The sequence below is a fragment of the Ranitomeya variabilis genome, chromosome 2, assembly GCF_051348905.1.
Source record: "Ranitomeya variabilis isolate aRanVar5 chromosome 2, aRanVar5.hap1, whole genome shotgun sequence".
NCBI classification, from domain to species: Eukaryota; Metazoa; Chordata; class Amphibia; order Anura; family Dendrobatidae; genus Ranitomeya; species Ranitomeya variabilis.
In genome coordinates, this window is record NC_135233.1 from 549332352 (window position 1) to 549357725 (window position 25374).

Below are 25374 nucleotides of genomic sequence, written 5' to 3' on the forward strand. Positions count from 1 at the left end.
ATTCTCTCGAACGGCACCTCAATAATGGGCAGTGGCACAAGGGGGTTCCGGAAATGAGGAGTGGGAGCAGTTAGCTGACATGTAGGGCAGGACCTGCAATAGTTCACTATTTCCCGGTGACACCCAGGCCAATAGAACCTCTGCACAACCCATTCCTGCGTTTTTTCCACCCCTAGGTGTCCACCCAAGATGTGTGAATGGGCCATGTCCAACACCTTCCGTCTATATGGACCCGGCCCTACCAACTGCTCTACCAACTCCTCCCTTATTTTCGTGACCCTGTACAACAACTCCCCACTCATCAGAAAATGGGGAAATCTTGTGTCTGCCCCCGGCTCTTGTACCACCCCGTCAATAACTGTGACATTATTAAAGGCTTCCCTCAGAGTGGGGTCCCTATGTTGGGCAGTCCCAAAATTTTCACCGGTTACCTCTAACTCCAGAATGTCAGATGCAGGGGACACTTCCTCCTCATCCCCAACCAGAACACAAAAAGGAAACCTGTCTGACTCCGGGTGTGGCGACACCCTTCCAGGGTTCATTGGTTCCCTACTCTTGCTAGGGAGCTCAGAACCTTTTCCCCACAAATCCCAAAACAAACAGAAATCCCGGCCAATAATTATAGGGTGCAACAAGTCCTGCACGACGCCGACTATGTGGGACTCAGTGCCACATGCCGTTTCAATGTCCACCCAGGCCAAAGGGTAGTCCTTTGCATCACCATGTATGCACCGCACTCCGACCTTCTTTCCCGGGAGCAGGTGGAGAGGAAAAGTGGCCCTCACTAGGGTCACTAGGCTCCCTGAGTCTAACAGTGCCGTGACTGCTCGACTGTTCACCTTTACGGGACACGCTTGAGGTCCCTCGTTGGGCGGAGAGTTCACACTGCAGGCTGGATATGCATAGTATGAACAACGGCGTCCCATGCTGCAAGTCCATCTGCTCAGTGGTCTGGGAACAATGGGCAGCTATATGTCCTGGCCCGTGGCACCTCCAACAAATAACATCACCCGTTGGGACCTTGGGCACCACCTCCCCCGCCCTTTGTGACCTTGGACGCTGTTGTGAATTCCATTCTCAGGCTCCCTCCTGTGGTCATGAATGGTACTTTGTTGAGTTCTGTTCGTGGGCTCCCTCTGGTGGCTTTGAGTGATACTGCTGGTCTTTAGCTGGGCTCCAGCTGCCTCGTTTTCTGCTGTGCTGCTGCCTATTTAACTCCACCCAGATCTTTACTTGTTGCCAGCTGTCGTTTTATTCAGTATTGGTTCAGATCTCTCTGGGACCTTTCGTGTGACCTGTCTCCTCTTGGAGAAGGTAAGTTCATGGTAGTTCATTTTTGCTCACTGCTTTTGGAAAATGTTTCTCAGTATATGTTAAGTTCAGTCCAGCTTGCTTATATGCTATTTTCTTGCTAGCTGGAAGCTCTGGGGAGCAGAGTTGCTCCCTCACATCGTGAGTCGGTGTGAGGGTCTTTAGTATTCTCTGCGTGGATATTGTTGTAGTATTTTACACTGACCGCACAGTTCCCTTGCTATCTTCTTACTATTTAGTACTAGTGGGCCTCCTATGCTAAAACCTGTTTTCATTCCTATGTTTGTATTTTCCTCTGAACTCACCGTCATTATTTGTGGGGGCTGACTTTACTTTTGGGGAAATTTCTCTGAGGCAAGTGAGACTTTTGTTTCTCTCTAGGGGTAGCTAGTTCTCAGGCTGTGAAGTGGCGTCTAGGGAGAGTTAGGTACGCTCCACGGCTGCCTATAGTGTGTGTGATAGGATCAGGGTTGCGGTCAGTAAAGTTTCCACGTCGTCCCCAGAGCTTGTCCTATATTTCTGGTTTACCTATCAGGTCATCTCAAGTGTTCCTAACCACTAGGTCCATAACAGGACGCGCCACCCCTTTTTGGGACTCAGCAGCTTTCTGGGACCCCCAGTACGGCATGGGCTGCCTCCCAAAGGAGCCTTCCATCCCTTGGTACCTCTCGACCAGTCCGATCAGCTCGTCGGCATTCTGGGGATCACCCTGGGCAACCCAAGTCTGTATGGACCTCGGGAGGGAATGCACAAACCGATCCATCATCACCCGTTCCACCATCTGTGCAGGTGTACACGACTCTGGCTGCAGCCATTTTTGGACCAGATGCAACAGATCAAACATTTGAGAGCGAGGCGGTTTGTCCCGGTGATAGGCCCAGTTGTGAACTCGCTGTGCCCTGACAGTCAGTGTCACCCCCAAACGTGCGAGAATCTCGACTTTCAATTTGTGATACTCTTTGGCATCCTGCAAGGTCAAATCATAGTACGCCTTCTGGGGTTCTCCCGTCAGGTATGGCGCCAGTACCTCTGCCCACTGCTCTGGCGGGAGTTTTTCCCTCTCAGCGACCCTCTCAAACACAGTCAGGAAGGCCTCAACATCATCCCCGGGAGTCATTTTCTGCAATGCGCGTCTTACCGTCTTCCAGACGTGGGTGTCATCAGCCAGACCTGGGGTTGGGGCGCTCGTCTTGCCCTGGATGGCGGTTGCCAGAAGCTGCATCTGCTGCCGTTGCTCCTGCTGGTTCTGTTGCATCTGTTGTCATTGCTCCTGCTGGTTCTATTGAATCTGCTGTATCAACAGCCTGTTGCTCTCTTGCTGCGACTGGAGCAAGTGTTTCAGCAGATCCTCCATTTTCCCTGGCAATGCTTGCTGGCTTACAACAGACTTGACCCAGGACATCCAATAACAGACTCTTTGTCTCCGCTGGGAACGCTGCCCGCACGTCTACCACCAATTGTAGGGATTTCACTCACTCAGGTGCGATGGCTGACACTCAGGAGGCACGTTCTTTTAAAAGTTCACAGGGTTTATTACCTGATAAACCACATGGCAAAAATAACAGCAAACAAATAGCCTTTAGTTCAGGAAAAGAAAAACAAAGTGTCCAGTCCTTCAGGCTCAGACCTTGTGCCTTAACACACTCTGGAGGCTAGCACCTCCACACATCTCCACTGTGTTAAGCATTAGCCTGTCTTATATAGAGCTAACCACACCCAGTAACCCATCACATGATTAGCCATGTGGTCTGACATCACCACAGGTCCTGAAACAGATATATATATATATACATGGTTATATACAACAAAGAAATACTCCGGGCTACAATACAGCGACAAGGCACTTATGTGGCACATCCCGTCGACTACACACCCTTTAGCCATGCTACTATATATACATATATATATATATATATATATATATATATATATATATATATATATATATATATATGCGTGTTACTGACATATATACAGTATATATATATATATATATATATATATATATATACCTATTCCAGGTGTATATATGTAGTGTATCTTTTCTACTGGAACCTGACAGTGTGTTTTTACAGTAGCTACATATGAAATGCAGGCTTTTCAAAGGACTCAGGTCCGTAAAAATCGCACAGCACTCGCATGGCGTGAGTGCTGTGCGAGTGCTGTTCGATTTTTTTATCGCACCCATTGACTTTTATTGCGGGATGCGATCCGTTTAATGATTACAATTGCAGCATGCTGCAAATTTTTTTCCAGCCCGATCGTGATCCGATCCGAGCTGGGAAAAGAACGCAGATGAGCACACAATCATAGATTAATATTGGTCCGAATTCAATCTGATTTTTTATCGGATTGAATTTGTCCGAATTCATAGCAAGTGGGCATGAGCCCTCAGTGTGTAAATCGCATATGTGCTCGGGGGAATGCTAAACTGAATTCTTGCTCTTGGTGCTTGAAAACCTAGATACACCTCTGTCTGTTATTATGGAAGAGGCACAAATCAATGCACTGTAAGAATCCCCAGGAAAGAGTTAACTCTGATAGACTTCGCTTAATGGTGACGTTATATTTGCTTCCTGCAGAAAGCAGCCTAGAAGACTGAAGCTTCTGATCGCTGAGGATTTCACAAAAGCCATGTCGGAGTTTAAGGTTAAATGTGTCCTGATAACCGGCTCTAACAGAGGGATCGGTTTTGAATTTGTTCAACAGTTTCTGAAATGTCAAAATCCTCCAGAAAAGATTTTTGCTACTTGCAGAGATCCAGAGTCTCCTGGAAGCCAGGTAACAGCTGAGCTCTCACGCTCGTCCTCTGTACCGGTCTGACAATGTTAGTTTGTTCACTCTATTTTATTAATGTGTTTTCTATGTAAACTTTTATGTACAGCACATTTAGGACAGAAAGGAGAGATCTGTGGATAGTTTCTGAGCTTGCTGATAAATGATGAGACAAATATCCCAGAATGTCAAATGGATAGTGGTTTATTCTATGCATTTCAAAGTACAAAGGACTTCTTCATCAGGCTGCCGTCACACTAGCAGTATTTGGTCAGTATTTTACATCAGTATTTGTAAGCCAAAACCAGGAGTGGAACAATTAGAGGAAAAGTATAAGGCCGCCGTCACACATGCGAGTTTTATGGACGTAAGAGCGCAGAAACTACGTGTGTAAAACTCGCATAACATACGGCACAATGTTTCTCAATGGGTCTCGTCCTATCAGCCGTATATTACGGACCCGTAATATACGGCGTTCTACGGCCATACAAAATCGCAGCATGCTGCTTTTGTCAGCGTATTGCGCAAAAAAAATCGCCAATGAATACGGATTCCACACGGACCAGCAGTGTCACTTGCGAGAAATACGCAGCGGTGTTAGTGAAAAGTCGGTAATTCAATTGCCGGCTTTTCATTTCTCCTTCCCAAACCCGACATGATATGAGACATGGTTTACATACAGTAGACCATCTCATATCCCCATTTTTTTTGCATATTCCACACTACTAATGTTAGTAGTGTGTGTATGCAAAATTTGGGCGCTGTAGCTGCTAAAATAAAGGGTTAAATGGCGGAAAAAATTGGCATGGGCTCCCGCGCAATTTTCTCCGCCAGAGTGGTAAAGCCAGTGACTGACGGCAGATATTAGTAGCCAGGAGAGGGTCCATGGTTTTTGGCCCCCCCGTGGCTAAAAACATCTGCCCCCAGCCACCCCAGAAGTAAATATAAATACAGACTATATATATATATATATATATATATATGTGTCTCAATGACATATATATATATATACATATACTGTATATATGTTTTACCGCACATTTGAGCACATAAATCCATTAGATGTCGGTTTTGCAAGTCTGCGAGAAAATATCGCAGTACGGATGCCATACGGATTACATACGGAGGATGCCATGCGCAAAATACGCTGACACACCCTGCCTACGGATCACTATTTTGGGAACATTTCTCCGTATTACGGCCGTAAAATACGGACCGTATTGTCTTACGCCGAGTGTGACGCCGGCCTAATAGAAACATATGCACCACTTCTGCATTTATCACCCACTCCTGGTACTTGACATTCTGGATATATGTCTCATATATATGTCTCATCATTTATTAGCAAGTGTGGAAACCATCCACAAACCTCTCTTTTCTGTCCTGGATATCTTATGGTCATTTACTGACTCGTAGATCTGCTGCAAATGATGTGCTTTTTTACATGCTTTTTAGGTATTCATAGAAGGTGAGTGTAATTTTGAATTTACCACCTGTCATACTTCTCTGATAAGACCCTATATTTTGCTCATATCTCCTACAGCTCTGCCATTATGTACAGCACTTTGGAATAAATCGTGCTTTACAAATAATTAATAATAATGAGATCAATACACACAGAAAAAACTAACCAGAAATAAAAGGTCATTGAAAATCTATCACAGAAAAATCTGCACTAGACAGTCAGTGGACTTCTCAAGAGGTGCACATTTAGAGAGGTGTTATTATAAATGTGAAGGTCTCTGTCAGTACAGTAGGTTTAGAGTGCAGCTAACTATTATGTGTCTTCTTTTCCAGAAACTGAAGAATTTGTCCTCCAAGAATCCAAATGTGAAAGTGATTCAGCTGGGTGAGTTGTGTAACTTGGATTTTCCATGTGTGTAGCTGAGCAGGATTGTATGTGACAAGGCAAAGGTCAAATGCTGACCATATTCTTTACTTAGAAAATGTGGAAAGATTTCAAACTGCCTTGGCAACTAGATAAAAGTCATAACCGGAGATAAAAACAAAATAAGCAAATACCCCGCAGTAAATAAATAAAGAGCTATGTGAATGTAATGTCCAGCTCACGGAAAAGGGAGGCAACACCCTTTTTTGCAAAGTCATTCTGCCTTTATGAACTTTATTCTTACAATAGATTATTACTATGCAGAAGAAGTAACCAACAAAAGCTTATTATATTGGGAAATCAGTCAATGAAAAACTAGCTAATGTTAATTTTTCAAACTGTTTTATCACATATGCACAGTAATAACTTCACTTCCAACTTTTTGGTAACAGATTGTAGAATGCCCTTTTCTGTGTGAAAGGTGCACATGGTGGTAGTCATGGGCGATGGGATTTTGTGTTCTCACAGCCCGGCACCCCACAATTAAATGGTGTCCTGGCTCCCATGTGATGTCTATGTGCTGCATAACACTAATCTTTCAGCTGCAGGCCTCGGCTGTCTCCATGATTCCGAATCCAAGAACAGGCGCACATTCAATAGGGGGCACTATTTACTGAGCAGTCCAAGATCAATTGTTGTCACTGCACAAAATGTTGTCATAGTTACGGTACATTCAGTTTGAGCTATCCATTTCCTCACTGGCATCTCTGGCCCCTAGGCTTCACAGTTTCCATGAATACAGATCCAACTCCCATATGGAATTCCCGGTCCGGCTCTCTCTTGTGGAAAGATATTAAGGCACGCATCTCTGTGCCTAATTCAGACCATAGGCCCCAGATGTTCCAGGAAGGTTGGCTGAAGTTTGTTGCTGCTGTTCTCATGCTGTCAAGCAGTCCGTAGTTGTTTGTTCCTTCCATCCCTCTGACCTTAAACTTCTGCTATCACTTCATTTCTATCTAATCTCTAACTCTAATTAGGAAGTGCTCCCCTTTTTATCTAACCCTGTCCATCCCATGTTAAGGATGTTCCAGAACAATTACCTTTGTCCTATCCTATGCAATTTATTTCCTGTATCTAATGTGTCCACAACTGCACCTCTCCCATTCCTAACCTATCTCTGAAACTCTAGCAATACCTATATCGTATACCAAATCCTAGACTTTCCCTAAATGTTTTACATAAAATATATCATACATTCACCACTAGAGTTGAGCAACTTCTACTTTTTTCGGATCGAGTCGGGTTTCGCGAAACCCGACTTTTGACAAAGTTGATGAAATCGGGTCGGGTGAAATCAGACGATTATTGCGAAAAGTCGGGGGCCGACTGAAACACGAAACCCAATGCAAGTCAATGGGGAATCAAAGTCGGAAGTGACTGGAGGACAGTAAAACACCTACAGTGCCCATTTTAATGCCAAAAGCATCAATTCTTATTACTTAAGCTTGTCAATCTTAATTTACTTTATAATAATAGTTAGGCATTGAAAACTGGGGGTCATTTGGCTAAAGTTGTGGGGGGGTAGAGCTAACTCAAGATTTTCGTGGGCCAAGGAAATGCGGAATACATCACGGCAGTGGAGCAAGGAGAGGTAAGTATTTAAACTTTGCAAGTGCTGTGATCCTGAGCAAACAGGGGGGGCCCACTCATTCGTAGGAAGGTGCAGATGAAAGTGCACGTTCCTTCATCAGGTGGGGGGCATACTCGTAGGCGACATCACTGGCACAGGGCCCCTCATAGTACTGCGGTGTGTTTGATGGTGGGTGGCGCCGCCCACTGGCAGAGACACTTTTGCATACTATGAGGGGCCCTTTGTCAGTGACATCGCCAACGAGTATGCCCCCCCACCTGATGAAGGAACCTGCACTTTCATCTGCACCTTCCTCTTTGTCCCCGTGTAAGGTGGTATAGTATGCGGGAAGGGGAACCTGACTTTCAGCAGGGTCAGATTCTGGCTGTGTAGAGTGCAAGGGGAATGTAGTGGTCTGGGTCAATGTACCAGCAGACTCATCTATCAGTGGCTGGGCAATGGGCAGGATGAGGAGGAAACACAGATAAAGGCCCAAATAATAACATAGGCTAAATGCAGTTCAAATGTGGTAACAGGGCTAAACAGACGGCATTGCTTTGTTCAGTGGAGGAAAACTGTAATGAGTGGCAGACACAGTTAGTAGGCCCAAATTATTAAGGTAGGCTAAATGCAGTTCAAATGTGGTAGCAGGACTAAACAGGCAGCATTGCTTTGTTCAGTGGAGGAAAACTGTAATGAGTGGCAGACACAGTTAGTAGGCCCAAATTATTAAGGTAGGCTAAATGCAGTTCAAATGTGGTAACAGGTCTAAACAGGCGGCATTGTTTTGTTCAGTGGAGGAAAACTGTAATGAGTGGCAGCCACAGTTAGTAGGCCCAAATAATAAAGTGGGCTAAATGCAGTTCAAATGTGGTAACAGGACTAAACAGGCGGCATTGCTTTGTTCAGTGGAGGAAAACTGTAATGAGTGGCAGACACAGTTAGTAGGCCCAAATTATTAAGGTAGGCTAAATGCAGTTCAAATGTGGTAACAGGACTAAACAGGCGGCAGTGCTTTGTTCAGTGGAGGAAAACTGTAATGAGTGGCAGACACAGTTAGTATGCCCAAATAATAAAGTGGGCTAAATGCAGTTCAAATGTGGTAACAGGACTAAACAGGCGGCATTGCTTTGTTCAGTGGAGGAAAACTGTAATGAGTGGCAGACACAGTTAGTAGGCCCAAATAATAAAGTGGGCTAAATGTCTGCCAAAAAAAGTTCATAAATAAACAGGTGGCATAGCTAGGTACAGGGGTGGGCTCCTCTGCTGAGTAGCAGACAGTGGTAGTAGGCGCAAAGTATTAACTGGTCTAAATGGAGGCCAGGGCCCCTGTATATTTTAACCGTCATCTATCATTTCAACAAATTTGTATTGGCAGTGCCATTGAAGGATTTAACAGCACAGACTACACAGTGGTGGAGCAGGGAGAGGTAAGTATTGCAAGTGGTAGAGCACTGTTCGAGCTGGGGGGAACACTCTCTCGTGGGCGGCGGTACTGGCACAGGGCCCCTGATATTACGACGGTGTGTCTGACGTTGGTTGTGCACCACCACCATCAGAGACACTTCATTGTACTATGAGGGACCCTGTGCCAGTGCCGTCGCCCAAGAGTGGGTCCACCCACCAGTCCAGGTAAACGGCACTCGCACAGTTGCTTGCGCCACGTGGTGACCACGGCCCTGTGGGGGGAGTCAGCCCATTTACGGAGGTATAAAAATGGCCTATGGTGGACATTCAGCAGCTGCAAATGGAGGAATTGGAGAAGTCAGTAAGAGGAGGCCAAAAGCAAGACTTTTTCAGGCAAGCTATGTGTCAGCAGGGGAAGGTGGGGCAAAATAATTTGAAATCCATGATTGGTTCATTTTAATGAAGGTTAGATCATCAACATTTTGGGTAGCCAGACGTGTCCTTTTTTCGGTCAGTATTGAACCAGCAGCACTGAAGACTCTTTCTGATAGCACACTAGCAGCAGGGCAAGCGAGATCCTGTAATGCATATTCTGCCAATTCAGGCCAGGTGTCTATTTTAGATGCCCAGTAATCAAAGGGGAATGACCTGTGAGGGAGAACATCGATAAGGGAGGAAAAGTAGTTCGTAACCATACTGGACAAATGCTGTCTCCTGTCACTTTGAATCGATGCAGCAGTACCTGTCGTGTCAGCGGTCATTGCGAAATCACTCCACAACCTGGTCATAAAACCCCTCTGTCCAACGCCACTTTGGATTTGTGCACCTCTAACACCTCTGCCATGTTGCCCCCTACGGCTCATGTGAGAACCATCACCGCCGCTGTGTGCTGGGAATGCCTGAACCAAACGGTCTACAAGAGTTGCTTGTTTGGTAGCCAATATTTGCTCAAGGTTCTCATGTGGCATGATATTTTGTAATTTTCCTTTATATCGTGGATCCAGGAGACAGGCCAACCAGTAATCGTCATCGGTCATCATTTTGATAATGCGGGGGTCCCTTTATAGGATACACAAGGCATACTCAGCCATGTGGGCCAATGTTCCAGGTGTCAATTCACTGCTTGTGCAGGGTTGAGGAGCACTATCTTGCAAATCAACATCACTTGTGTCCCGCAAAAACCCTGTACCTGACCTTGCAATGCCACCAGTTTCTATTGCCCCCTGAGAAGCATCCTCCTCCCATAAATATTCATCCCCATCATCCTCCTCCTCCTCCCCTTCATCCGCCACCTCGTCCAGGAGAATTCCCTGAGCAGACAATGGCTGACTGTCATCAAGGCTTCCCTCCTCCTCGGCTGCAGATGCCTGCTCCTTAATGTGCGTCAAACTTTGCATCAGCAGACACATTAGTGGGATGTTCATGCTTATGATGGCGTTGTCTGCACTTACCAGCCGTGTGCATTCCTCAAAACACTGAAGGACTTGACAGAGGTCTTGTAGCTTCGACCACTGCACACCAGACAACTCCATGTCTGCCATCCAAGTGCCTGCCCGTGTATGTGTATACTCCCACAAATTAATTACAGCATGCCTCTGTTCGCACAGCCTCTGAACCATGTCCAGTGTGGAGTTCCACCTTGTTGCAAAATCGATTATTAGGCGGTGCTGGGGAAGATTCAGCGATCGGTTCTGCATACGGCTGGAGTGTACGGGCGACCGGTGTATGTGTGAGCAAAGTCTTCACACCTGCTCCTGAAGGAGCAGGGCTGGTAACTCCGGATCATTTTTGAGGAAGCACTGCACCACCAGGTTCAAGGTGTGAGCCAGGCAAGGTATGTGTTTCAGTTCTGAAAGGGCTATGGCAGCCTTAAAATTCCTTCCGTTATCACTGACTACTTTGCCTGCCTCAAGATGTACACTGCCCAGCCATGACTGAGTTTGTTGCTGCAAGTACTCGGCCAGTACTTCCGTGGTGTGTCTTGTCACCCAAAACTTCATTTGTAACACAGCCTGCTGACGCTTACCACTAGCTGTTCGATAATGGGACACCTCGTGTGCAACACTAGCAGCTGCGGATGGAGTTGTCGTGCGACTGCGCTCTGTGGACGAGCTTTCGCTTAAAGAGGAGGAGGAGGGGTGGCGAACACATACAGCCAACTGTTTCCTAGACCGTGGGCTAGGCAGAACTGTCCCACTATGGCTGTCCCCTGTGGACCCTGCATCCACCACATTAACCCAGTGAGCCGTGAAGGACACGTAAAGTCCCTGGCCATGCCTACTGGTCCATGCATCTGTTGTGAGGTGCACCTTTCCACTGACTGATTGCCTCAGTGCATGGACAATGCGGTCTTTGACATGCTGGTGGAGGGCTGGGATGGCTTTTCTCACAAAGAAGTGCCAACTGGGTAGGTCATAGCGTGGTACTGCATATGCCATCAGGTCTTTGAAAGCTTTGCTTTCAACCAACTGGTAGGGCATCATCTCTAACGAGATTAGTATAGCAATGTGGGCGTTCAAACCCTGTGAACGCGGATGAGAGGATAAGTACTTTCTTTTCCTAATGAGAGTCTCTTGTAGGGTGAGCTGGACTGGAGAGCTGCATATGGTGGAACTAGCGGTGGGGGTGGTGGACATGGCGGATTGAGAGAGGGTTGGTGATGGTATTCTTGATGTTGGCCAACATACAGTGTTTCCTACCAAGAACCTTGTGATTCCCTGACTGCTTTGGCCTTGCGACGATACCTCCACATTTGCTGCTGGTGGTGTCCTAACTGGTGGGCTTACAGTGAGGGAAGCAATGTAGCGTTGCTGACTACCTTCATTCTGAGCAGGTGCACCAACGGTACGGGACGTTTGGTAGTTAGTCCAGGCTTGCAAGTTCATGCTGGTTAAATGTTTAAGCATGCACGTTGTATTTAAATTAAATAAACTTTTGACTGATAATTCGGATCTTGGTTAAAAAATTGCCACAATACGCTCTTCCTAATATGGAATACCTTTTCAGGCATTGCACGCTGTGCTACTTTCACCGGATGGCCACGCTGTCCTAAAACTGTTTTTGTTTTTGACAAATGTCTTTGGCCTGATACGGGCCTGCCAGATGACAGCTGTTGCAATGTAGATGGCTGCTGCGGATCATCCTCTTGCACTTCTGAGCTACTGGCAGCAGCACCCTCTTCCCCCAATGGCTGCCAATCTGGGTCAACAACTGGGTCTTCTATCACCTCCTCTTCAATGTCACGTGCACCTTCCTCTGTGTCACAGTGTAAGGTGCTATAGCGTTCGGGATGGGGCACCATAGTCTCATCAGGGTCAGATTCTGGCTCAGTACACTGCGAGGGCAATGTAGTGATCTGAGTCAATGGAACAGCATACTAATCTAGCTGTGGCTGTGCATCAGTGCACTCCATGTCCGATTCATCTTGTAATGGGCAATTAACAATTTCCCTTTCTAACCCAGGCACGGTATGTGTAAAGAGCTCCATGGAGTAACCTGTAGTGTCGCGTGACGCATCTTTCACTTTTGGTTTGGGTGAAGGACACAAGGAAACGTCTTGTTCCTGACCGAGAGCATCCACTGACGACTCGTTGCTTTTATATTTGGAACTTTCTGAAGAGGAGGCGAAAGAGCTAGAGGCTGAGTCAGCAAGGAAAGCCAAAACTTTTTCCTGCTGCTCCAGCTGTCAGGACTCTGAACATTTTTTATTACCTTTTGTGCCTTACTGCCTTTTTCCAAGATGGCATCTTTGGTCTCATGTGCACTGTGTCTTCATGCTATAAAACTCCACCCCAGCCTTCAGTCTGTGCTAGAGTATTCTGCCTTGCATCCAGCTCCTGACCTCTGGTGACTCCCTGGCTATATACCTGCTCCTGTGAACTTGTGGGGTATCCTGCTAATTTGCTCTGAGTTCCTGCTGCATACACCAGTTCCAGTAATCCTCCTTCATCTGCTGCTTGTGTTTACTTCCATCTGCATTTGCTGGACATGTAAGCTGTTTCTGCTCTGCAAGAACCTGTGACTATGACCCAGGCCTCCCTGGTTAAGCTAAGATATTATTTGAACTGCCTTATAAGCATATCTATCTGTGTTTTGGACTAAGCAAAGACTTATTCATGTCACGTATCCTCAAGAATATTTGTGCTTCTCAGACTTTCTGCGTGATTGCATTTTCCTCTGAAGGAAAGACTAGACTGCTAAGCTGCATTTAATATTTACTCCAAGTGTTGTGGACTTGAGTTCCTCTCTGCACCTGTTTGAATCACCGTGTGATAATATAGACTTTACCACTTATAAAACTGTGTCCTGAAGTTGTCTTGTTCCACGCAAAGAGTCTCCTGAGTTATCCCCTATAATTAGAACAGGATACTCTAGCCTAAAAAAAAAGGAGACTGCTGGAGCAATGACTGCACAAAGCAGACTAGAGCAGGTGTTTTCCATAATTAGATCACTGCAGAAAGATGTGGAAGGTCTGCAAAAGAAGTTTGGAAGCTTTGAACACAATCAACAAGTGTTTGGACAGACTTTGCAGGACTTAAGCACCCGCATGGCAGCCCAGGAAAACAAACTTGCTGGCATAGAGTCCCAGTATAGACGGGCTTTTCAGGACATAAGTGTTATGACCTGGTGGTTAAGGAGCAACATGGGACGAGCTCTGAGGAGATGGTATCTTTACTGACCGCAGTTCCTGAACCTAACACAACACTAGAAGTAGCCGTGGAATGTTCCTGTCACTCCCTAGACATCTCGTCACAGCCGGAGAGCTAACTATCCCTAAAAATGGAAACAGGAAAGCTATCTTGCCTCAGAGAAAATTCCCAAAGGACAGACAGCCCCCACAAATATGGACTGTGAGTGGAGAGGGAAATGACATACACAGAATGAAACCAGGATTTAGCAAAGGAGGCCACTTCTAACTAGATAGACAGAATAGGAAAGGATACTGTGCGGTCAGTATTAAAAGCTAGAAAAAGCCATCACAGAGTTTACAAAAAATCTCCACACCTGACTAATGGTGTGGAGGGCAAATCTGCTTCCCCAGAGCTTCCAGCTTAACTGAATATTGAATACTGACAAGCTGGACTAGAGCAAACATAAAATGAGCTGAATGATTAAGTCCACAGCAAGAGGACAACAAATGAACATGCAAGGACTTATCTTTGCTGAACAGGACCGACTATCAAGGAAATCCAAGGAGAGATCTGAATCCAACCAAGAAACATTGACAGCTGGCACTGGCTGAAGATCAGAGCCAGGCTAAATAGCAGAGCAGGAGAGACGATCAGTGGAAGCAGCTGCTAAGCTAAATCCAAGGAGCAGCAGTTCCACTTAAAACCACCGGAGGGAGCCCAAGGGCAGAATTCACAAAAGTACCATTTACAATCACCGGAGGGAGCCCAAGAACGGAATTCACAACAGTACCCCCCCCCCTTGAGGAGGGGTCACCGAACCCTCACCAGAGCCCCCAGGCCGATCAGGGCGAGCCAAGTGAAAGGCACAAACCAAATCGGCAGCATGGACATCGGAGGCAACAACCCAAGAATTATCCTCCTGGCCATAACCCTTCCACTTGACAAGATACTGAAGCCTCCGCCTCGAAAAACGAGAATCCAAAATCTTCTCCACCACATATTCCAACTCCCCCTCAACCAACACCGGGGCAGGAGGATCAACAGAGGGAACAACGGGCACCACATATCTCCACAACAAAGATCTATGGAAAACATTATGGATGGCAAAAGAGGCAGGAAGGGCCAAACGAAAAGATACCGGATTGATAATCTCAGAAATCTTATAGGGACCAATAAAGGGAGGCTTGAACTTAGGGGAAGAAACCTTCATAGGAACATGACGAGAAGATAACCAAACTAAATCCCCAACACGAAGCCGGGGACCAACACACCGACGGCGGTTAGCAAAACGTTGAGCCTTTTCCTGAGACAACGTCAAAATTGTCCACCACATGAGTCCAAATCTGCTGTAACCTGTCCACCACAGAATCCACACCAGGACAATCAGAAGGCTCAACCTGCCCTGAAGAAAAACGAGGATGAAAACCAAAATTACAAAAAAAGGCGAAACCAAAGTAGCCGAACTAGCCCGATTATTAAGGGCAAACTCGGCCAATGGCAAGAAGGCCACCCAATCATCCTGATCAGCAGACACAAAGCATCTCAAATAGGTTTCCAAGGTCTGATTGGTTTGCTCAGTTTGGCCATTTGTCTGAGGATGAAACGCCGAAGAAAAAAAGACAAATCAATGCCCATCCTAGCACAAAAGGACCGCCAAAACCTAGAAACAAACTGAGAAGCTCTGTCAGACACAATATTCTCCGGAATGCCATGCAAACGAACCACATGCTGAAAAAACAATGGAACCAAATCAGAGGAGGAAGGCAATTTAGGCAAAGGTACCAAATGGACCATCTTAGAAAACCGGTCACAAACCACCCAGATAACAGACATCTTCTGGGAAACAGGAAGATCCGAAATAAAATCCATGGAAATATGCGTCCAGGGCCTCTCAGGGACCGTTAAAGGCAAAAGCAACCCACTAGCGCGGGAACAGCAAGGCTTGGCCCGGGCACAAGTCCCACAGGACTGCACAAAAGAACGCACATCCCGCCACAAGGAAGGCCACCAAAAGGACCTAGCAACCAAATCTCTGGTACCAAAAATCCCAGGATGACCAGCCAACACCGAACAATGAACCTCAGAAATTTCCTTACTAGTCCATCTATCAGGAACAAACAGTTTCCCCACTGGACAGCGGTCAGGCTTATCAGCCTGAAATTCCTGAAGCACCCACCGTAAATCAGGGGAGATGGCAGAAAGAATCACCCCCTCCTTGAGAATACCAACCGGCTCAAGGACTTCCGGAGAATCAGGCAAAAAACTCCTAGAGAGGGCATCAGCCTTAACATTCTTAGATCCCGGAAGATACGAGACCACAAAATCAAAACGGGAGAAAAACAGGGACCATCGAGCCTGTCTAGGATTCAACCGCTTGGCAGACTCGAGGTAAATCAGATTCTTATGGTCGGTCAAGACCACAATGCGGTGCTTGGCTCCCTCAAGCCAATGTCGCCACTCCTCAAATGCCCACTTCATAGCCAACAACTCCCGATTGCCGACATCATAATTATGCTCCGCAGGCGAAAACTTTCTGGAGAAGAAGGCACACGGTTTCATCAAAGAACCATCAGAACTTCTCTGAGACAAAACAGCCCCTGCCCCAATCTCAGAAGCGTCAACCTCAACCTGAAAAGGAAGAGAAACATCCGGCTGACGCAACACAGGGGCAGAAGTAAATCGACGTTTAAGCTCCTGAAAGGCCTCAATAGCCGCAGAGGACCAATTCATCACATCAGCGCCTTTCTTCGTCAAATCAGTCAGGGGCTTAACCACACTGGAAAAGTTGGCAATGAAACGGCAATAAAAATTAGCAAAGCCCAAACATTTCGGAAGGCTCTTCACAGAAGTGGGTTGAACCCAATCATGAATGGCTTGGACCTTGACAGGATCCATTTCTATAGCCGAGGGAGAAAAAATAAAACCCAAAAAAGAAACCTTCTGAACTCCAAATAGGCATTTAGACCCCTTCACAAATAAAGTGTTAGCACGAAGGATCTGAAATACCATCCTGACCTGTTTCACATGAGACTCCCAATCGTCGGCAAAATATTTGGATGATATCCCAAATTGGCGAAAAAAGGCGATACCTTCGTGGAACTGCTCTGTGAGTTGTTATACGAGAATTCCGCTAACGGAAGAAGCTTCAGCCAATCATCCTGCAAATGACTGACATAACAGCGTAGATATTGCTCCAAGGTTTGATTGGTTCGTTCGGTTTGCCCATTGGTCTGAGGATGGTATGCAGAAGACAAGCAAACATTAATGTGGAGTGCAGAACAAAATCCTTTCCAAAACCTAGAGGTAAATTGTATTCCCCGGTCAGAGATGATCTCATCTGGTACCCCATGCAGCCGGAAAACATTCTGGATAACCAGATCCACTGTCTCTGTAGCTGAGGGAAGACCACTGCAAGGAATGAAATGAGCAGCCTTCGTTAGACGGTCCACTACCACCAGAATAGTATTCTTAACGCCAGAGGCGGGTAACTCCACAATAAAGTCCATCGAAATAGACCCCCAAGGACGAGATGGTACGGGTAGTGGCTTAAGAAGGCCAGTAGGTGAAACACGAGGAACTTTGTACCGGGCACAAACCTCACAAGAGCGGACATAGTCATTCACATCCTTCAAACACGTAGGCCACCAGAAAAAACGACTTAAAAATTCCTGCGTCTTCTGTACCCCCCGATGACCAGCCAATACGGAGTCATGGACCAATTTGAGAATTCGAAGTCTCACAGCCTCAGGGACATAAATACAGCAATCTCTAAGCCATACACCATTCTGAAAGACAAGATTCACATTGTCAGGTGGGGCAGCAAGAAATACGTCACCATCATAGGCCAGCTTGATCTCCTCCCACAGGTCCCGGTCCTGGAGCACTCCTATGAAATTGGCATCCGACAAGATGGTCTTAGACGGGGTCCCAGGCACGGAGTCCATCGTGTGGATTCGGGATAGTGCATCGGCTTTCCCATTACGTGAACCTGGGCGGTACGAGATGACAAAATCAAACTGGTTTAGGAACAAACTCCACCTAGCTTGTCGAGGAGAGAGACATCTGGCAGACTTGAGGAATTCCAAATTACGGTGATCTGTGAGCACTACTACCTGTTGAGTTGCTCCCTGCAAATGGTGTCTCAATTCCTTAAAAGCAGAAATGATTGCCAAAAGTTCCTTATCTGCAATATCATAGTTCAGTTCAGCAGATGATAACCTGCGAGAAAAGAAGGCACACGGGTGCAGCAAACCTTTATCTCCGGTTCGTTGTGAGAGGATTGCTCCCAGTGCACAGTCAGAAGCATCCACCTCCACGACAAAAGGCAGTGCAGGATCCGGGTGCGTCAATATCGGAGCCGTGGTAAAACGAACCTTTAAGTGATCAAAGGCTTCCTGGGCTTGCGAAGACCATACAAACTTCTTCCCCTTCTTAGTGAGGAGAGTGATGGGACGGACAATTTCCGAAAAATTCCGGATAAAACGTCTATAAAAGTTAGCAAAACCAATGAATCTTTGTACCTCTTTAACGTTTCCTGGTACCGGCCAATCTATGATCGCCTGGATCTTGCTGGACTCCATATTCAATCCCTGGGGAGAAATAACATAGCCTAAAAATTGAATCTTGGAGCAATGAAATTCACACTTTTCGAGTTTGATATACAGATGGTTATCTCTCAAACGTCTGAGCACGGTCTTGACATGTTCATGGTGTTCCTGTAGGGAATCAGAGAAAATCAAGATGTCATCCAGGTAAATGACTACATAATGATCCAGTAAATCCCTGAAAATATCGTTGGCCAAGTGTTGGAAAGCAGCAGGAGCGTTACAGAGTCCGAATGGCATCACTAAATATTCAAAATGTCCATACCGACATCTGAAAGCTGTCTTCCATTCATCTCCGGGACGTATACGGAGTAAATTATATGCCCCGCGAAGATCTAATTTGGTGAATATTTTAGCTTGGCGAACTCTCTCCAACAATTCAGGAATTAACGGCAACGGGTACCTGTTACGGATGGTTACCTTGTTTAGCTCCCGATAGTCAATACACGGTCTTAGAGTGCCATCTTTTTTCTTTACAAAGAATATGGGAGCGCCAGCTGGTGAAGAAGATGGTCGGATAAACCCCTTGGCTAAATTCTCATCTATATACTCCCGTAATGTCTTTAATTCTGGAGCTGCCAACGGGTAAACATGGCCGAAAGGAATCGCTGCCCCGGGAAGCAGCTCTATGGGGCAGTCATATGGTCTGTGTGGAGGGAGTTGGTCTGCCTTCCTCTTGTCACAAATGTCTGAAAATTCCTGGTAAACCAGAGGGAGAGTAGATACCTGTTTCGTTTCCTCCAAATTCTGGGTAACTGGAGCCATTACCTGTGGACTGATGGTAGGGCTACACTTCGGAAGGAAGGATATCTCCTTGGTTTCCCAATTGATGTTTGGATTCTGTGACCGTAACCAGGGAATTCCTAAAATTACAGGAAAATGAGGAGAAGATATTAACATAAATGATAGGGTTTCCAGATGGTCTGGTTCCATCTTACACTTCAAAAAAAAAACACCAGAACACAGGCATGCTTACCTGTTCAAGGCCTCCAACAATTGCACTACCCAGGGTGCACCAGGCCCAAGTAAAGATAGCAAACCCTTGACGTGGGTTGGCAGCTTCAATATTGTGGCCATAATATCAACCAATACCTTGCATACATTGTTATGTTTTTGGTGCACTGTACATTTTTCCAGGGTGCGCCTGGGCCCTAGATGGCTCTGTACACTGTGGCCTCTGTTCACACAGGATGCATCATGGTTAGCCCGCTATATTTATGGCGTCATTAATAGGCTTTTCACCATATACTTTGCAGTCCTGTGTGAACATGCCACATACAGACTATTTTTTTGCATGGGTGCTCCAAGCAGCCAATTCCTGATTGTAGGTTGGCTGCATCGGTATTATTTGCACCTGTGTTGTTTGCTATCTTTACTTGGGCCTGGTGCACCCTGGGTAGTGCAATTGTTGGAGGCCTTGAACAGGTAAGCATGCCTGTGTTCTGGTGTTTTTTTTTTAGTTTAGTGGAGGTTTTCCTCCAATGGTGTTTTTTCCATCTTACACTTCAGAAGCACCGTCTCCCGGTCTACTGGCCCGGAAACTAACGGAGAACCATCCACCGTTTCCATGGTGACTGGTGAGGCTCTTAGCTGTGTCTTAATACCATGTTCCCTGGCAAAAGAAGAATCCATGAAATTTCCACCTGCTCCAGAATCTATCATAGCAGAACTTGGTATCCACTGTCCCTCCCACAGAATCTGAATAGGAAGAGAACAATGTGAGTATTTCTCCCCTTGATCCTTAGGGGAAGTCGACATCACCGTTAGGGGAACCACAGCGTCTAGATGTAAACTGGTCTCCGAAACTTCTGACTCAGTGTCCGTATTGTCATAATCCCCTACTACCGCCAATACCTTGTTAGGTCGCCTGGGACATTTAGGACAATTAATAAGGAAATGATCTGATTGGCCACAGTAAAAGCATAAGCGTTCTCGAAAGCGATATTCACGGCGTTCATTACTCTCACGTTTTTGTAGTGAGTCCACTTGCATAGGCACCTCCTCAGCTTCCCGCGGGTTCTTGCTGGTAGTTTCCCTAGACGGAAGAGTAAAATTAGTGATGCGATTTACAGCTGCCCATTTCTCCTGTCTGCGTTCAGTTAGGCGGATATCAATACGCACACAGTGTTGTAAGAATAACTCATACTCCTGTGGAGATTCTGAGCGAGCTAGCTCATCCTTGATTGTACTGGACAACCCTTTCCTGAAAATTGGTAATAAAGCATTTTCATCCCAGTTGGTATCCACTACTAACCTCTTAAATTCAGTAATATACTCTATGACTGAACGTTTCCCCTGGTGTAAGGAAAGCAAGGATTTTTCAGCGGAGGCACGGCGGTTGGGATCATCAAACATTTGCGCCATAGCTGCCAGAAAATCATCCAAATTATTTAGACGGACATCGCGACTTTCTACCATAGGATTTGCCCAAGCCAGTGCCCGTGATGTCAACAACATAGTAATACATAGTACCTTAGATCTATCAGACTGATAGTAGGAGGCATGTACATCAAAAAATAATATACATTGATTAACAAACCCACGGAACTGACTTCGGTCACCATTAAACCGAAAAGGAGGCAATTTAGGCATACTGGTGGGTGGTGCATGCTGAACAGGTGGTGCATGCTGAGCAGGTGGTGTGGCCTGAGCCTCTACCAGAGTACGTAAATCTTGGAGAGCCTGACCAAACACCTGCGCATTATGGTTAGCCCGGGAGTCCATGTCTCTGATCTTATTTTGTATAGCTACCACCTCCTGCTGCAAGGAGTTAATCATAGCAAACATCTTGTCTACCCGTGTCTCTGTCATTGCCCCAGCAGAATCCTTTTTAAGGCTGGAGTATCCTGTAATACGATTGTAGGAACTCTAGGATTCTGATAGCGTGGGGCAATGAACAGACAGACGGGTTTCTTTAGTGCAAAAGTGTATTTGTAACACAGCAATAACACACACAAACAATATACTGATAACCCGCAATGAAATAAGTCCCTTAACCATATACAACAAAACAGAAGAGTTCTAGGCCAAAGTCCTTGGCAAGGTGAATGTGACGTGCAGATCCAAAACACAGTTGGTGCAGAAAGAGTCAAATCCGGGTATGTAGTAAACACAGGGAAGTCCAGAAACAAGTCCTCAGGTTAATTCCAGGTATGGCATGACACGGGTAAGTCCAGAACAAGTTCATATTTAAGTACTATACTGGTGTACTTTCCAGCAGCTCCCACCGGGGGGAGTAAATAAGGATTTAGTAGCAAACACAGTCTAAGTCCAGCAGCAAAAGGTCCAAACACATTTCCAAAACAGAGTTCTTACCTGGAAGAGTGAACCAAGGGTTAAGTTCCAAAGCCAACAGACTGAGAGTGTAACTTACATAGGCAGAGAATGTCCAGAGCCACGGGTAGAAGTACAGCAAACAAGCAGCTGAGCTGATGGAGAAACAAAGCAGAATACTCCAGCAGTGAGGCTGACACCTGACCCGGGTTTTAAACAAATGAACAGGAAGTAGGGCAGACAGCAAACTCCATCTTAACAAAGGGCAAAATCATTCACAAGGTAACTTGGAAAACCCGGAATACTGACACCCTGATGGAGTACGCTGAACCACGATACGAGCTACCCAGTCGACACTTTTTTTCCAGAAAAGCCATCCCAGCCCTGCACCAGCATGTTAAACAGCGCATCGTCCATGCACTCAGGCAATCTGTGAGTACAAAGGTGCACCTGACTACAGATGCATGGACCAGTAGGCATGGCCAGGGACATTATGTGTCCATCACGGCACACTGGGTGAATGTGGTGGATGCAGGGTCCACAGGGGACATCAATTTCGGGACAGTTGTGCCTAGCCCACGGTCTAGGAAACAGTTGGCTGTAGGCGTTCGCACCCCCTTCTCCTCCTCCTCGTCCTCCTGCAGAAGCTACAGCTCTTCCACAGACCGCAGTCGGCCAACCACTCCATCGGCAGATGACACTGTTGCACACCAGTTGTCCCATTATGGGCCAGCTACTGGCAAGCGTCAGCAGGCTGTATTGGCTATGAAGTGTTTGGGCGACAACAGACACACCGCGGAAGTTCTGTCCGAGTTCTTGCAACAAGAAACGCAGTCGTGGCTGGGCACAGTAGATCTTGAGGCAGGCAAGGTAGTGAGTGATAACGGAAGGAATTTCATGGCTGCCATCTCCCTTTCCCAACTGAAACACATTCCTTGCCTGGCTCACACCTTAAACCTGGTGGTGCAGTGCTTATTGAAAACTTATCCTGGGTTCTCCGACCTGCTCCTCAAAGTGCGTGGACTTTGCTCACATATCCGACGTTCGCCTGTACACTCCAGCCATATGCAGACCTATCAGCGGTCTTTGAACCTTCCCCAGCATCGCCTAATCATAGACGTTGCAACAAGGTGGAACTCAACACTGCACATGCTTCAGAGACTGTGCCAACAGAGGCGGGCTGTTATGTTTTTGTGGGAGGATACACATACACGGGCAGGCAGTATGATGGCAGACATGGAGTTGTCAGGTGTGCAGTGGTCGAAGATACAAGACATGTGTCAAGTGCTTCAGTGTTTTGAGGAATGCACACGGCTGGTTAGTGCAGACAACGCCATAATAAGCATGAGCATCCCCCTAATGTGTCTGCTGATGCAAAGTTTGACGCACATAAAGGATCAGGCGTCTGCACCAGAGGAAGAGGAAAGCCTTGATGACAGTCAGCCATTGTCTGGTCAGGGCAGTGTACAGGACGAGGTAGCGGGCGAAGAGAAGGTGGAGGATTAGGAGGATGATGGGGATGAGTATATTTTTAATGCGGAAGCTTTCCCGGGGACACTGCAAATTGGTTGCGTGGCAAGGCCGGGTTCTGGTTTTTTGAGGGACACAAGTGACGTAGATTTGCCTGAAACTGCCCCTCAACCAATCACAACCGGAGATTTGACAACTGGAACTTTGGCCCACATGGCGGATTATGCCTTACGTATCCTAACAAGGGACACACGCATTATGAAAATGATGAACGATGACGATTACTGGTTGGCCTGCCTCCTTGATCCATGCTATAAAGGCAAATTGCAAAATATTATGCCACATGAGAACTTGGAACTAATATTAGCAACCAAACAATCAACTCTTGTTGACCGTTTGCTTCAGGCATTCCCAGCACACAGCGCACGTGATCGTTCTCACACGAGCTCCAGGGGGCAGCAGACTAGGAGTGTTAGGGGTGCACACATCAGAAGTGGCGTTGGACAGAGGGGTTTTCTGACCAGGTTGTGGAGTGATTTTGCTATGACCGCAGACAGGACAGGTACTGCTGCATCAATTGAAAGTGACAGGAGACAACATTTGTCCAGTATGGTTACTAACTATTTTTCATCCCTTATCGATGTTCTCCCTCAACCGTCATTCCCATTTGATTACTGGGCATCAAAATTAGACACCTGGCCAGAATTGGCAGAATATGCATTGCAGGAGCTTGCTTGCCCGGCAGCAAGTGTCCTATCAGAAAGAGTATTCAGTGCTGCAGGTTCAATATTAACCGAAAAAAGGACTCGTCTGGCTACCCAAAATGTTGATGATCTAACATTCATTAAAATGAACCACAACTGGATTTCAAAATCTTTCCTAGCTTTCCTATGAAAAGCTCTTGCCTGTGGACTACTGTGAATTACTTTTCTGATGTCTAATTTGCTGCAGCTGATTGTCCAGCATACGACATGTTTACACCTCCCTAAATGGGCAAACTCCCCACACGGGGCCGTGGTATCGCGACTTGGCGCAAGCACCCATGAGACTGCTGTTTGTCTGAAGAGGTGGGTGTGCTCGCTTTTGGTCGACGGCATTGCTACTGGGTCCCTCATAGTACAATAAAGTGTCTCTGGCGGTGGTGGTGCGCACCCAACGTCAGACACACTGTTGTAACATGAGGGGCCCTGGGCCTGTACCGCCGGCCACAAGAGAGTTCACCCACCCCCAGGTCAAACATTGCTCTACCACTTCCACAGTTATCTCTCACACTTCCACCAATGTTTAGTCTATGCGCTGACATCCTTCCATACCTGCCACTAACAATACCATTGTGTTGACATGTATGATGGTACTTAACATAGTAAGGGGCAGTGTCCTCTATTTACCACAGTAAATACTTTGCGCTAAATTAGTAGGTCTGAAACAACGCAGAGGATCCCACCCCTGAACCTAATGATTGCACCCTTTAGTGTTTTTGTTTTGTTTTAATGCGAGACATTCACATTTATTTGTTGTTTTGGACTACTAACTGGCAGACACTCATTACAATCGGCCTCCGTTGACCAGACCACTGCTGCCCATGTACCCCTGGAACCTATGTTACAGTGCCTACAGCCAGCCCATTTTATTATGTTAGGCCTTCGAAGCCTGTCTGCGGTCCCTCCTTCCACTAGGCCTCCACTCACCTGACCACTGCTGCCCGTGTACCCCTGGAACCTATGTTACAGTGCCTACAGCCAGCCCATTTTATTATGTTAGGCCTTCGAAGCCTGTCTGCGGTCCCTCCTTCCACTAGGCCTCCACTCACCTGACCACTGCTGCCCGTGTACCCCTGGAACCTATGTTACAGTGCCTACAGCCAGCCCATTTTATTATGTTAGGCCTTCGAAGCCTGTCTGCGGTCCCTCCTTCCACTAGGCCTCCACTGACCAGACCACTGCTGCCCGTGTACCCCTGGAACCTATTTTACAGTGCATAGAGCCTATTTTTTTATTTTATTTAATATTAATAAAGCCATGATGGACTACGCTGTACCACGCTATGAGCTACCCAGTTGACAATTCTTTTGCGAGAAAAGCCATCCCACCCCTCCACCAGCATGTTAAAGACCACATTGTCCTTTCATTCTGTCAATCTGTGAGTCCAAAGGTACACCTGACAACAGACACATGGAGCGGTAGGCATGGCCACAGAAGGTTACGTGTCCTTTGTGGCGCAATGGGTTAATGTATTGGATGCATGGTCCACACAGGGGACAGCCTGGTAAGTCTGTCTGCAGTCCCTAATTCAAGTTGTCCTCAACTGAATAAAGCTGAGCTTCTACCTTCTGGCTCTGATTAACTGCTGTTTTTTAAAAAATTGGTGGTTCCGGCCTACTAACGGTGTCTGCCCCTGCCTGGTGTTGTCCTCAACTGAATAAAGCTGAGCTTCTACCTTCTGGCT

The 25374-nt window shown here is 46.5% G+C and overlaps 1 protein-coding gene across 1 annotated transcript in view; it reads left to right on the plus strand.

Annotated features, from left to right (window-relative positions):
- The first annotated feature begins 3680 nt into the window (after nt 1-3680).
- The window catches only part of LOC143807024 (C-signal-like), a 250480-nt gene continuing 228786 nt past the window's right edge, over nt 3681-25374 (plus strand). The window contains exons 1-2 of the mRNA XM_077288180.1: nt 3681-4092; nt 5884-5935. Coding sequence (XP_077144295.1) covers nt 3946-4092; nt 5884-5935 — 199 coding nt within the window. The 5' untranslated portion in view covers nt 3681-3945. The remainder of the gene's footprint in view (nt 4093-5883; nt 5936-25374) is intronic.